Consider the following 13869-nt stretch of genomic DNA (forward strand, 5'->3'; position numbering starts at 1 on the left):
AGGTGTCAAATCTTGCCAATAACAGTGGCGAGATTGACACAATATTGCGGTCACCTACTGTATTTTGTGAAGATGAGCCAAATGAATATTTAGGGCTCTAGTAGTATTATCCTTTGCCTCCTTAGTAGGCATAAACATTTCATATTTCTGATATGGGTCTACTGCACCATGTACTTGTATGAAAAAATATACTATTCTCTTTGTATTGTATCCTTTGTGTGAAATCCCTGGTGTTCAGTCACTCTGCTTTCTTATTAAAAACAGACCACACTAGGTAGAAGAGCAAAGCATGGTCCGTTTTGTAGCTGTGCTGGAACTCAGCCTACTCTACTCCAATGACCAGACTAGTGCTGACACCAACCCTCCCCTGCACAGCCAATCACTGCTGCTGTTTCTCCTCCCTTAGCTTTCTAAGCTCCTTATGCAGCTGAGAACAGGAGGGTACGTCTTCACAAAACATATACATATACTCTTCACTTCTAGCTAAGCTTATGTCCCTTTACCAGGAAACCCTGCCACAGCTAGCTATGCCTATGTCCCTGGCTTCCAAGAAACTCCTTCACTGCTAGCCAAGCCTAAAATATTGATGAGCAGACAGGACAGTTCAACTAGAACTCTGAGCTCAAAAGTATTGACTGAAAGCACTCAAAACAATGCTGCTACCTTTAGAGCCCCCACTCACACTTGTGCAGTAACATTAATATAACTTGGTACGATGCAGTGGTATTCATTCTTAACAGAACTCCCAATGCACCCTACTAACACACCTGTAGTGCAATGCACAGTAACACCACAGTGTGTTGTGGTGCACTTCACTGTCTTTTCTTGTGACGTCCTACTTTGTACTTTGCCTTCTGTATAGCAGAAGTGTAGGAATTACATTTTTTTTTTTTTTTTTTAACTGGGTTCTAATAGCATGGCCGATGTGGCTCCTGCAGGCCATAGTGTGCTTTTTTTTTTACCTAGGTCAGAAGGAAAATTATTATTTCAACTGAATGAACTTTCTGTACATCCCTTTTGTTTTGTTTTTTTAATCTTTTAGAATGGACTTTGCAGAGAAAAAAAAAAAAACTGGAGGTACAAGTACATTTTTTAAGAATGCTGTAGGGGAGTACAAATGTAAAAACAATGATTCATAAAGAAGCTGTTAAATCTCTAGACGACTCATGTAACGCGTGTACAGTGTCTGACCATCATCCAAAACCATGCCCCTAGTCTTGCCACTCCCTTCAGCAAGGCTGCAGTCTTGGACCATCTCTTTTAGCATGACCATAGTCTTTGACCATTTCCTGTTGCATGTCTGCAGTCTGGCTTATTTCTGTAGCAGTACATTTACAAAATATTACATGCAGTATTGATGATGTCTCGATATAAGGGTTTGATGGTCCTTTCATCAAGTTGACCACTACTGCTCAATAGAACCAGTTGTTTGCCTGGGTTTTAGGATGCATTGCTGGCAAATACTCCATGATGCATTATACTAAGTCCCTAAAGCCGGTCATAGACTTTGAAAGTCAGCTGGTTTAGCAGGAACCGGCCAAGATTTGAATCATGTATGGGCAGGATTAATGATCAATCGATCAACTTGGGTACAATCAGCCTGTTGGATTTTAGATACAATTATTGCTAGCAGCTGTTATAGATGCTGGCAATAATTACTGTGTTCTCCCGGCGGGAGAACAATTATTTCGCAGGTGGGATTCCCCCAACACTGACTGTGTTGATGGGGTAATTGAGCGATTTGCTCCATCTATGGCTGGCTTTAGGCTGACTTGCAGCAGAAAAGATTTTTTGTGTTTAAGACAATGTCAAACTATAGCAAACCAACCAAAATCAATGATAGTAATTCTAGCACCTGGAAACCACAAATTCTGGTATTAAGTGACACCAAACTCTGGGGGGGAGCCTTTCAGTTTAGATCATTCCTCAAAAAGTTCAATCTTTTTCAAGCAGCATAATCTGTTGTATGTATGTATGTATGTATGTATGTATGTTATGGGGCCGCTCACAGGAATGGTCAGATTCACTTTTGTAATACATAGAATACGTAGCAAGCAGTAGTAGTGCACTGAATGCAACTTGTGTCTTGAGAAAGGCAGGCTGTGCTCCGCCGAAACACTGACATTAACTACACTGGAAAATTCCTCCTGCTGCAAGTCCCTTTGAGTGCACCTACTGCATATTCGAAGATTTCCCAGCCATCATATTTCAAAGAGCACTGCGGGCAGCCATAGCCTCTGGCAGTAATCACAAAAAAACAAAAAAAAAAAAAAAAACCTTCCACACACACACGCTGGTTGTACTAAAGTCCATCAATGGATTGACTTCAACACAACCAGCCCGCCCATACAGGGATCGAAATTCGATCCGCCCATGGTCCGCTTAAAACTTAATTCTACTTTAAATTGATCTCCTAATTTTAATTTTGCCTGGAAGACTTAAAAATGTTGTCTGCAGTGCAATAAATTTAGTCTGAGCTCATCAACCAGTACGATAGACCAGAAGGCGGCATACTTATTTAGTACATATTGTCCAAATCGGAAAGACCTTCTCACAGACAGCCAAGGATTAGGAGTGCGACTTGAACAAGATAATTGATGGGGAAACAGATGTTACTTACAGGAATCATCCAGTTTGCCAGATCTCCATTTTTTGACACCTGCATTGCTCCCAGCATTGTCAAATCCACGTGACCCCTACAGAACACATACGATTGCAAATTAAAACAATGAACCATGCCAGAGATTGCCAATACAGCTTCAAAACTGTGGACACAAGTCTTTCGCATGTCTGCACAAAAACAAAAAACAAAAAAAAAAAAAAAACGATGTTGTAAAAAATTAAATGTTCTGCATTTTTAGAAGAGATGCTTTTAGTCCAGCTGAAAAAGGAGACCTTGTCTAGTACCACAGAAGTCTGCCCGGAGGAAACCAAATTTACCTAATTTGGCAAAAGTTAAAATTTTAAAAGATTTGTGGAATTAACACATTTCCTCAAAACATCTGTTATGCAGCCTCAAAGTAGGAGTTGGCCTGGCTATTCTAATACAGTTGTACAGGCTCCCCATGCACTGAAACTGCCTACTCAGATTTTACTTCAAAATGTCAGCTTCTGACAGCGTGCATTAGAAACTGCAGTAAGTCCGATGGAGACCGGCTTATTTCCTGGCTGGAGGACAACTAGCCCTGTTCTCCCTAACCCAATCATGGAGGCTCAGCATCACATGCATACAGATTGCTTAGTAACGTCCACTCCTCCTGACTGATATCCACCCATCAAGGAATTTTAATATTTGCAGAACTCCTCCCAAGAGCTAACCCACTGCCTGCATCAGAGCTGGGATTCTCCAGAGGAAAACTGAGGCAGGGTGGTATGATGATTCCAATAGCCCCGTAATGGCCAAGAGAACTTGTAAGCATTCATTCACAGGGAACTGAATGACACAGCTGTGCTCTTTTCAAATTGTGACAGTGGGTGTGGGGAGAAGAATCCCGCCCGATGTCACAGGGAGAATGGGGTGAGGGGGGAGAGCTGCAGGTGCTGAAACATGTTACCCCCTAAAACCAGGTGGAACATGTAACATGTTCTGAAGGTGAACGCCTCCTTTAAAGCTGGCCAGACCAGCAGGGACTGGCCAAATTTTGATCCAGGTATGACAATTGTGGTTGAAAAGTAGTCAATCTACCATTTGACTGCTGTTTAACCACCCTGTAGGAAGAATTTGCACTCGATCAGCAACGCAAGCTATAGACTGCAGCGCTGATCAGTGTATTCTGACAGCGGGGAAGTCTCCCCACTGTTGGTATACAAAAGATAGCAGGGAGGTTTTCCCCATCCACCTCAAAATGCGTGGATTGGGGGGGGGGGGGGGGGCAGGTAATTTTTTTTTGTACTATTCCTACTTCCTCCATGGCCATCTTTTTTTTTTTTTGCTTCAACGGTGACAGTGAAAATTTTTAGGGAATCACAAAGCAGGGTTGTCACCTTATAGTCTTAAATAAACTTGTAGTTTTCTGGGGAATAAAATAGACCAATTAAGGAACTCTTCAACCTTAACACCTTTTAAGAAGTTATGGCAACGGTTTTTCTTTTTTTTTTTTTTTTTTTTTGAGGGGGTAAAAACACACACGGGTTAAAAAAGCACTGCTGTCAGTGTTCTATGGTTTGTGTGAACCTTTAAATGGCTCTTGTGGAACAGTCTGGACTATTAGAGGGAAAGAACAACTGTACTACTGGCAGGATCAACAAGCTTTAAAAACAGTGTTACAGGGGGAAACAGGAAAACAAAAAACACACACATACACACACACACACACACACACACACACACACACACACACACACACGCGTTAATGAGACTGCCATTTTATTTTACCCATAGTTCCACTTTATAGAGGAAGTGGAAAAGCCCTTACCCTCGGATCATAGCAAATGAATCATCGCTGGAAAAGAATGATGCTCCTGGAAGAATTGTGACCGTTTCTTTACCTAAGAACACAAATAAATAATGATTACTAGAGAGAGGTGTCCCCGTGCAGTGTCAACAAGACAAGTGGTTGGTACCTTCAATGAGGCGCCTAGGAAGTTCTCTGCATGGTTTCTATACCCAATTAAAAGGTCCCACTGCATCTTACAACCCAATATGCATCTAAGTTACAGCCTATTACTTACTGGGTACTTATTGACCAAGGGTTTTTTTTCCTTTAAATCCATCATAGGGGGCCCATTAAACCGGGTTTAGGGGCCCAATAATCCTAACAGTGCAAAGAGTAATGGAATATAAAAGCAGAGATCAAGATTAGTGGAAACTGGTTGTTCTAGCCTACTGAACCAAAATGCTAGTGCAGCCAGAACTTATTGTACTTTTTATGAACACCACAATGGTACAGCATAGTGAAATGAACACATGTATCCCTTTTAAAGACTCCACCTCAAAGTATTTTCATAGTTCTTATATGAATAATGGGGCTTGTAGGATATTTATTTATTGAGAAGGCATGTTGTGGCATGTGCACTTAGATGTGGATTTTGACGCTTTGAGTTACTGATTGCTTTATTTTATTTTAAAGGCCACCCACATGACAATGGCTAAAAATGACTAGGTAGAACCTAAGCATAGTCCAGTTAAAAGGGCTGTTTACTGAAAATTAATGCATAGAGAATCTACTAGAGCAGACCAACACACCACTGTGTATGTGCAAGGCTGCCACAACAGGGAGCAATGCAAGGGTATTCCACTGGGACATCATTGCATATCTACATAAGCCTTTAGGACCACTTTGTGTCAGGGGATCCCATGGCTTTTAAAGAGGAGTAACTCTTCTGATTTTTTTTTTTTTTCAGAATATGGGAGGGTAAAAAAAAAAAAAAAAAAAACACAGTCTACCCAAAAAATGGGTGCAGACCCTCTGTATCCCAAGGACAGTGGTTGAATCCCTCCCTCATTCTCAAGCTATAGCCAAAGATTTTGAAGGGGACTTACTGTTAAATAGGAAAAAAAGTCATCACGTACATATAATGTACAGTGAGTGTATTAGTACAGGTTTCTATCAGCTCCCCCACACTTGTTTTCCTGAGCACTCTTTTCCTAGTGTATTTGTATTCCATTGCAACAGTGAACTTCTCTTTTAGAAATTGATTTCTAAGAAAGGTAATGTACATTACCTGCATTGATGAGATCTGGATCCACCTCTTGTTCTGTTGGATAGGGGCCCTAGAAAAATAGCAGTTTTTGAACAAAAGTCTATTTTGCACAGCAACACGCAGGATACAAAATCACAGAACTATCTACACATTTTAATACGCTGACTATCACAGTGGTATTTGTACACTATAGCAGAAGGATCATGATCACATGCTGAAGGTAAAATGGTTTCATTATATAGAGAACACAAGGGAAATGCATTCTCATCAACAACTATGTTGAAAACTTAATGAACTTGTTGCCAGGCTTTTGAAAATTCAAAATATTTATATTTTAAACACGCAAATTATATTTAATGCAAGAGCCCACTGATCTCTGTATCTATAGGCACTGTGGGGAAATTCATTCTCAAAGTTCACAGAAGAAACTCTGGTAAAGTCCTCCAAGCATCACAGCCCACTCCCAGCAGCCTCTCTTTTCGCACGTAGGAGACAGACCTTTTATTCATGCACCTGTCCGCCATTCAAGGAGTGTTTATTGCTGGAAGCTAGTACAGCTTCTATGAATGTGGGCTCCAAAGAGGAGAGGCAATTTATTAGTCCTTTACAGAGGACTGAAGACTTCAACCAAGAGCACAAAAAGGACATTTGTCACGGGATGGAATGCTATCCCTTGTGAGAATGAGGATTTAGATTTTTTTTTTTTTTAAAAGGGGGGGAATTGGGCTTTAAACTATTCCCTACTGTATCCATTTTGGATATACAGTACCATATTTGTTAACTCAAAACTAGATTAAATAGTAATCATTACAACTGCCTGAAGTTCAGCTTAAAACGTATTTTGGTCAAGTTATTAATTTTGGAGTCCCAAAACAAGCAATGCAACAGCTGTTTGTCCCCTTCCCTATTTTTTTTTTTTTAGCAAATTCAAAAATATAACGTAAACCCCTATATTAAATATTAAAGGAGACCTGACTTACCAAGCCAAGGACGCCATTTTCACTCTGAAGGTGAACAGTGATCTCTTTCTTGATAAAGTTGCTGGCTAACATTGGAATACCAATTCCCAAGTTTGCTGTATTACCAGTTAAGGCCAAACCGTTTATACTTAATATAAGAGTACAATAGTTATTTCACACATTTCAGATATAAAAAGACTGTACTTTTTTGGATTTATGCATAAAACATGGGAAAAAAAAAAAAAAAAAAAACACACACACACACACACACACACACACACACACTTGTATTCTTCTGGTGCCATTGTCCTAAGGCCAAGCACATAAGTATAGAAACATGGTACAGACAGTATTACTCTGCAACTTGGCACAAAATTCCCGGGAAGCTTTGTTACATACACCAATATTACACATGAAAGGGAACAAAAGTAACAAGGATCTGTGTTTCTTGCTGCCAGGAAAATGCTAGCTAAAACTAGAAAATGGACAATTAACTTCTCCGAAGTCAAGCACTGACTAATGGCGGTATTACGGTACACGAGAAGCTCACTGCAATACTTAAAATGGTACCCACTACAAATTTCTTAAATTAAGAAATGGAGAATAAATGAAGATGGATCATTCCAGTTCTCTCCTAATTTGTGCATTAAGGCGCTGGGATGTCTGTATGCCCGACCGGTACCCATGGGATTCTCTATACCCAGCTTTCTTCCCTTTTCCTTTTATTCTGCCTAATTTGTATTCCTTGCCCTCTCTCATTTGTCCTTATGGTCTAAAATCCCTGCCCTCCTTCAGTCTCGATTTTTTTCCTTCCTCTCCTTCTCTACTTTTTTTTAGTATTTTATTTCCACTCTAACTCCAAACTCATGTCTGTTTATTGCCCTTTAGACCTCCTCTCTCATTTCTTATTTACTTTATTCACCTTCCCCTGAACAATTTTGCACCAAGGAGGTTGTGATACCTATTACAGTTTTCATGGCAAACTCTCACACCCAACTAAATACAGCGAGGGGAAAAAGTATTTGATCCCCTGCTGATTTTGTTTTGACGTTTGCCCACTGACAAAATAAATGATCAGTCTATAAATTTTAATGGTAGGTTTATTTTAACAGTGAGAGACAGAAAAAAAAAATAAATAAAAAGTTATAAATTGATTTGCATTTTAATGAGTGAAATAAGTATTTGATCCCCTATCAGCAAGATTTGTCTCCCAGTTGTCTTCTATACAGGTAACAAGCTGATATTTGGAGCACTCTCAGCTTGATCGCGGCCGTTTACCATATGATCGCTCCGTCAAATGACGAAGCGATCACATGTAAACAAACCGGCGTCATGTCGCCGGTTCCTCCCTCCTCTCTCTGTACCAATCGTTACAGAGGGGGAGAGATCGGATGGGAGCTGCGCTGTGGGCTGGATGTGTAGTGCCCACAGCGCAGCTCAGTGACATGTACAGTCACATCCATCCCCCCCCCCATGCTCAGCCATCCCCCCATGCTGTGCAATACTCTGCAATGATCCTGTGCAACCCTGTGCAATACTCTGCAATGATCCTGTGCAACCCTGTGCAACACTCTGCAATGATCCTGTGCAACACTCTGCAATGATCCTGTGCAACACTCTGCAATGATCCTGTGCAACACTCTGCAATGATCCTGTGCAACACTCTGCAATGATCCTGTGCAACACTCTGCAATGATCCTGTGCAACACTCTGCAATGATCCCGTGCAACACTCTGCAATGATCCCGTGCAACCCTGTGCAACGCTCTGCAATGATCCCGTGCAACCCTGTGCAATGCTCTGCAATGATCCCGTGCAACCCTGTGCAATGCTCTGCAATGATCCAGTGCAATGCTCTGCAATGATCCAGTGCAATGCTCTGCAATGATCCAGTGCAATGCTCTGCAATGATCCAGTGCAATGCTCTGCAATGATCCAGTGCAATGCTCTGCAATGATCCAGTGCAATGCTCTGCAATGATCCTGTGCAATGCTCTGCAATGATCCTGTGCAATGCTCTGCAATGATCCTGTGCAATGCTCTGCAATGATCCTGTGCAATACTCTGCAATGATCCTGTGCAATACTCTGCAATGATCCTGTGCAATACTCTGCAATGATCCTGTGCAATACTCTGCAATGATCCTGTGCAATACTCTGCAATGATCCTGTGCAATACTCTGCAATGATCCTGTGCAATACTCTGCAATGATCCTGTGCAATACTCTGCAATGATCCCGTGCAACCCTGTGCAATACTCTGCAATGATCCCGTGCAACCCTGTGCAATACTCTGCAATGATCCCGTGCAACCCTGTGCAATACTCTGCAATGATCCCGTGCAACCCTGTGCAATACTCTGCAATGATCCCGTGCAACCCTGTGCAATACTCTGCAATGATCCCGTGCAACCCTGTGCAATACTCTGCAATGATCCCGTGCAACCCTGTGCAATACTCTGCAATGATCCCGTGCAACCCTGTGCAATGCTCTGCAATGATCCCGTGCAACCCTGTGCAATGCTCTGCAATGATCTTGTGCAACCCTGTGCAATGCTCTGCAATGATCCCGTGCAATGCTCTGCAATGATCCCGTGCAATGCTCTGCAATGATCCCGTGCAATGCTCTGCAATGATCCCGTGCAATGCTCTGCAATGATCCCGTGCAATGCTCTGCAATGATCCTGTGCAATGCTCTGCAATGATCCTGTGCAATGCTCTGCAATGATCCTGTGCAATGCTCCGCCATACCCCGCCATACTTTGCCATACTCAGCCATGCTCCGCTGTACTCGCCCTCTCTATGTGGCCAGGCTGTGGAAGTCTCACACATGTGATATCGCCGTACTCAGGAGGAGTAGGAGAATCTATTTTGGGGGGTCATTTTAGGTGTGTACATGTTATGTGTTAGAAATATTGTATAAATGGAAAACTTTGTGTTAAAAAAAAAAAAAAGTGTTTTAACCACTTCCCGCCCGCCATTATACGACGTCCTTGACTTTGTGCGGGGATATCTGAATGATGGGTGCAGCTATAGGCATCATTCAGATATCATCTTTTTCAGCCGGCGATTCCCTACACCATAGGAATGATCATAGCGGCTTTTCCACTGCTTGATCATTCTTACGGGAGGCGAGAGGGGACAAACCTCCCTCACCACCCTCAGGTGCTTCTACCGACTCACTGCTACGATCGAAGCCAGGATCTTTTTTTTTTGTTTCATTTCAGGCTTCCCAGCCTAGAGGTGAGATGTGGGGTCTTATTGACCCCATATCTCACTGTAAAGAGGACCTGTCATGCCATATTCCTATTACAGGGGATGTTTACATTCCTTGTAATAGAAATAAAAGTGATCAAAAAATTTATTTTTTGGGAAAAAGCCTCAAACTAAAATAAAGTAAAATGAACAATAAAAAAAAAAAAATTTCCCTGTGTCCCCGTGTGCTCGCAGTCAGAAGCGAACGCATACGTAAGTTGCGCCCACATATGAAAATGGTGTTCAAACCACACATGTGAGGTATCACTGCGATCGGTAGAGCAAGAGCATTAATTTTGGCCCTAGACCTCCTCTGTAACTCACAACATGTAACCAGTAAAAAATTTTTAAAGCGTCTCCTATGGGGATTTTTAAGTAGCAAAGTTTGGCGCCATTCCACAAGCGTGTGCAATTTTGAAGGGTGACATGTTAGGTATCTATTTACTCGGCATAACTTCATTATTCACATTATGTAAAAACATTGGGCTAACTTTACTGTTTTGTTTTTTTTGAAAGCACAAAACTGTTTTTTTTTTAAAAAAAAAAACGTGTTCGAAAAATTGCTGCGCAAATACCGTGTGATAAAAAGTTGCAACAACCGCCATTGTATTCTCTAGGGTCTTTGCTAAAAAAATATATATAATGTTTTGGGGTTCTATGTAATTTTCTAGCAAATGAAGGATGATTTTTACATGTAGGAGAGAAATGTCAGAATTGGCCTGGGCACTCCATAACGCCTGAAGGTGCTCCATGCATGTTGGGCCTCTGTATGTGGCCACGCTGTGTAAAAGTCTCACACATGTGGTATCACCATACTCGGGAGTAATAGCAGAATGTGTTTTAGGGTGTAATTTGTGGTATGCATATGCTGTGTGTGATAACCTGCTAATATGACAATTTTGTGAAAAAAAAAAAAAAAAAAAAAAAAAAAAAATCTTGATTTTGCAAAGAATTGTGGGAAAAAATGACAACTTAAAAAGGGGTTGTAAAGGTAAAAATTTTTTCACCTTAATGCATTCTATGCATTAAGGTGAAAAAACTTCTGACAATACCGCCGCCCCCAGCCCCCCCGTTTTACTTACCTGACGCCTCGAAAGTCAGCTTCGCGTTCCCGACAGCTATTCCTCCGGTCACCCTGGCCGCCGATTGGCTACAGTGGATGGATTGGAAGCAGCGCAGCCATTGGCTCGCGCTGCTGTCAATCACATCCAATGACGCGGCGTGCTGGGGGGCGGGGCCGAGTGATACAGTGAGCGGCTATAGCCGCCGGCTGTATCACGGGAGCGTGCCCGCAAGCACTCACCACCACGCGAGGGAGCTCGCATTAAGGTGGTTAATGCTTGCGGGGAGGAGCTGAAACAGCCGCCGAGGTACCCCAGAAGACCAGGTTCGGGGCCACTCTGTGCAGAACGAGCTGCACAGTGAAGGTAAGTATAACATGCTTGTTATTTAAAAAAAAAAAAAATATCTTACCTTTACAACCCCCTTAAAAAAACTCATCATGCATCTTTCTAAATACCTTGGAATGTCTTCTTTCCAAAAAGGGGTCATTTGGGAGGTATTTGTACTTTTCTGGCATGTTAGGGTCTCAAGAAATGAGATAGGCCGTCAGTACTTCAGGTGTGATCAATTTTCAGAGATTGGCTCCATTCACACCCGAGCATATCGATTAAGGTCCTGTTGACACCAGAGCGTTTTTCAGCTTGTAAAACGCTCAGCTCTGAAGCTCCAAAACGCCCAACAAACAAAATCCAATGCATTTTAATGGCCCATTCACATATGAGCGATTTGTCGCCTGGAGCAAAACACCTGAAGCTCAAAAAAACACAAGCTTCTTTTTTGGAAGATTAAAAGCGTTTTTGGCCCCATAGACTTCAATAGAAAAATGCCTGACTTGAGCAGAAGAGCGCTCGTAAAATGCTCAAATAGCAGCTCTCCACCTCTAAGCTCCTCTCCCTCTCCTCCCCCTAATGCTTTCTATTGGCTAAACAAAAACTCCTGAAGCTGTAAAACACTTGTTATACACGTTTAAAAACTTTAAAACCTTAAGATTTAAAAAAAAAAAAAAAAAAAAAAAAAAAAAAGCTTAAATTAAAAAAAACGCCAGTAAAGCGATATGCTCAGATGTGAATGGAGCCTTACTGGCATTTTTCTGGCTTCTTTAAGCTTTTTTTCAAGCTTCTTAGAATCGTATTACAAGCGTTTTACAGCTGCTGGTGTTTTTGCTTAGCCAATAGAAAAAAAAAAAAAAACAACACTAGGGGAGGAGAAGGGAGAAGAAATTAGAGGTGGAGAGCTGTTTGAACAGAAAACATGCTCCTAAAATGCCCAAGTTAGGCGTTTCTATTGAGGTGTATGGTGCCAAAAACTCTTGTAATCTGCCAAAAAGAAGCTCATGTACTTTGAGCTTCAGGCAACAGAACGCTCAAAAGGTGAACGGGGGCCATTGAAATTAATTGGATTTGGCTTGTTGAGAGTTTCGCTACCAGCTTCAAAGCACAAAACCGCTCAGGTGTGAACGGGGCCTTACGGAGTATACAACACTTATCACCTTTGAAAAACCATCTGTGTGCCAGCTATATTCATGGCGTTCAGGATTTTGCAGAGCCTTTGAGGGTTTTTATGCATTCACCAAAATTACTGAATCATTGCACCCTCTCCTTCCTGTCCCCCCTGGGTCTCCATTCTAAAAATCCCATTAATGGGCTATGTCAGCAGACTAATCCTATTCACTGGTGTAAAAGGTTTAGCACTGCAAGAGCTATTGATAAATCGCAGGTATTTCAAAACGTTTAAATTGTAGCTATAGCTCTTCCCATTTTAAACCTACTTAAAAATAAGCTACTGGCGCTGCCTAGACCAATTGATTCCCCCCCCCCTATTTGCCAAACCTGCACTAAAAAAAAAAACAAAAACAAAAAAAACAAAAAAAAAAAAAAAAACACTATTGGGCTTTTGTTCCTATAAAAATGGTACAGTACAGGCAACAATTCAAGCACACATTGGGGTTGATTTACTAAAACTAAAAAGTGCAAAATCTGGTGCAGCTGTGCACGATAGCCAATCAGCTTCTAACTTCAGAATGTTCAATTAAAGGGTTTGTAACCCAAAAATAAATAAAGATCCTGTTCCTTTAAAGCAGATTAAACAGCATTAGTGCTTGTCCCTTTTTATGCTGTAAAAAAAAAACCTGGTTGATCCTGCCTGTATCCCCTATGTGAACTCACCCTGGTAATCGAGCTATGAGTAAGCGCTCTATGGGAGCGTGAAACGCGTTAGCGGTTATGCTGCATTATCCCAACAAAGCCATGTACGGATTTTAATCATGTTATTACTTTTTCAATAAAGAGGATTTTATTTTTCACTTTTCCAATCCGGAGTGCGGCTGTCCAGATTTTTCCATCACACACATACCATTGGAATAGCAATTGCTGGCACCTGGGGCTCTCACAATCATCCACACAGCGGAGGACGGGAAGCTTGAACCAGGTCACCTAGAGCGGTGGTAACTATCTTGTTCATCACGATACCATGGTTAGTTTACGTTCCTCGGTCATCCCACTATGTACAAGTCCAAAGCCTCGTACACATGCTTTGATTTTTGGACTTTTTGTGGCATGCTAGTCTCATGTCCAAAGTGAAGAGGTTACTAACAATACGAGAATTTTCGTTTGACAGAATACAATGTCAGAAGTGACGTAGCATGTTGAAAAGTTTTGTATGTATTCTTTCATATCTGAGAATGCGTAGTTTTACTCTTACGATTTTTTTTTTTTTGACGAAAACCATATTAAATTAAACGAAAATCAGATGTTCACATCCAATATTTTTATAGTCTGCACATCCAGCTTTTGTCTGATGAAAAAGTGAAAATCGGCTGTCGAAAGCACCGGACTAAGGGTAAGATTTGCGGACAATCGGTCGTCGTAACACAATTGACGTCCATAAATCAAATTGTGTGTACGGGCCTTTAGAGCCTCTACTCTGACCCTCCCTGCCGGTCAGTTCTTGCCCCTC

The 13869-nt window shown here is 41.5% G+C and overlaps 1 protein-coding gene across 1 annotated transcript in view; it reads right to left on the reverse strand.

Moving 5' to 3' along the window:
- OXCT1 (3-oxoacid CoA-transferase 1) overlaps positions 1 to 13869 on the reverse strand; it is a 202569-nt gene that overhangs the window by 88793 nt on the left and 99907 nt on the right. The window contains exons 10-13 of the mRNA XM_073621764.1: positions 6624 to 6718; positions 5665 to 5713; positions 4416 to 4488; positions 2621 to 2696 (exon numbers count right to left, since the gene is read on the reverse strand). Coding sequence (XP_073477865.1) covers positions 2621 to 2696; positions 4416 to 4488; positions 5665 to 5713; positions 6624 to 6718 — 293 coding nt within the window. The remainder of the gene's footprint in view (positions 1 to 2620; positions 2697 to 4415; positions 4489 to 5664; positions 5714 to 6623; positions 6719 to 13869) is intronic.

Source organism: Aquarana catesbeiana, linkage group LG01, assembly GCF_042186555.1.
Source record: "Aquarana catesbeiana isolate 2022-GZ linkage group LG01, ASM4218655v1, whole genome shotgun sequence".
In the NCBI taxonomy this organism is placed as follows: domain Eukaryota; kingdom Metazoa; phylum Chordata; class Amphibia; order Anura; family Ranidae; genus Aquarana; species Aquarana catesbeiana.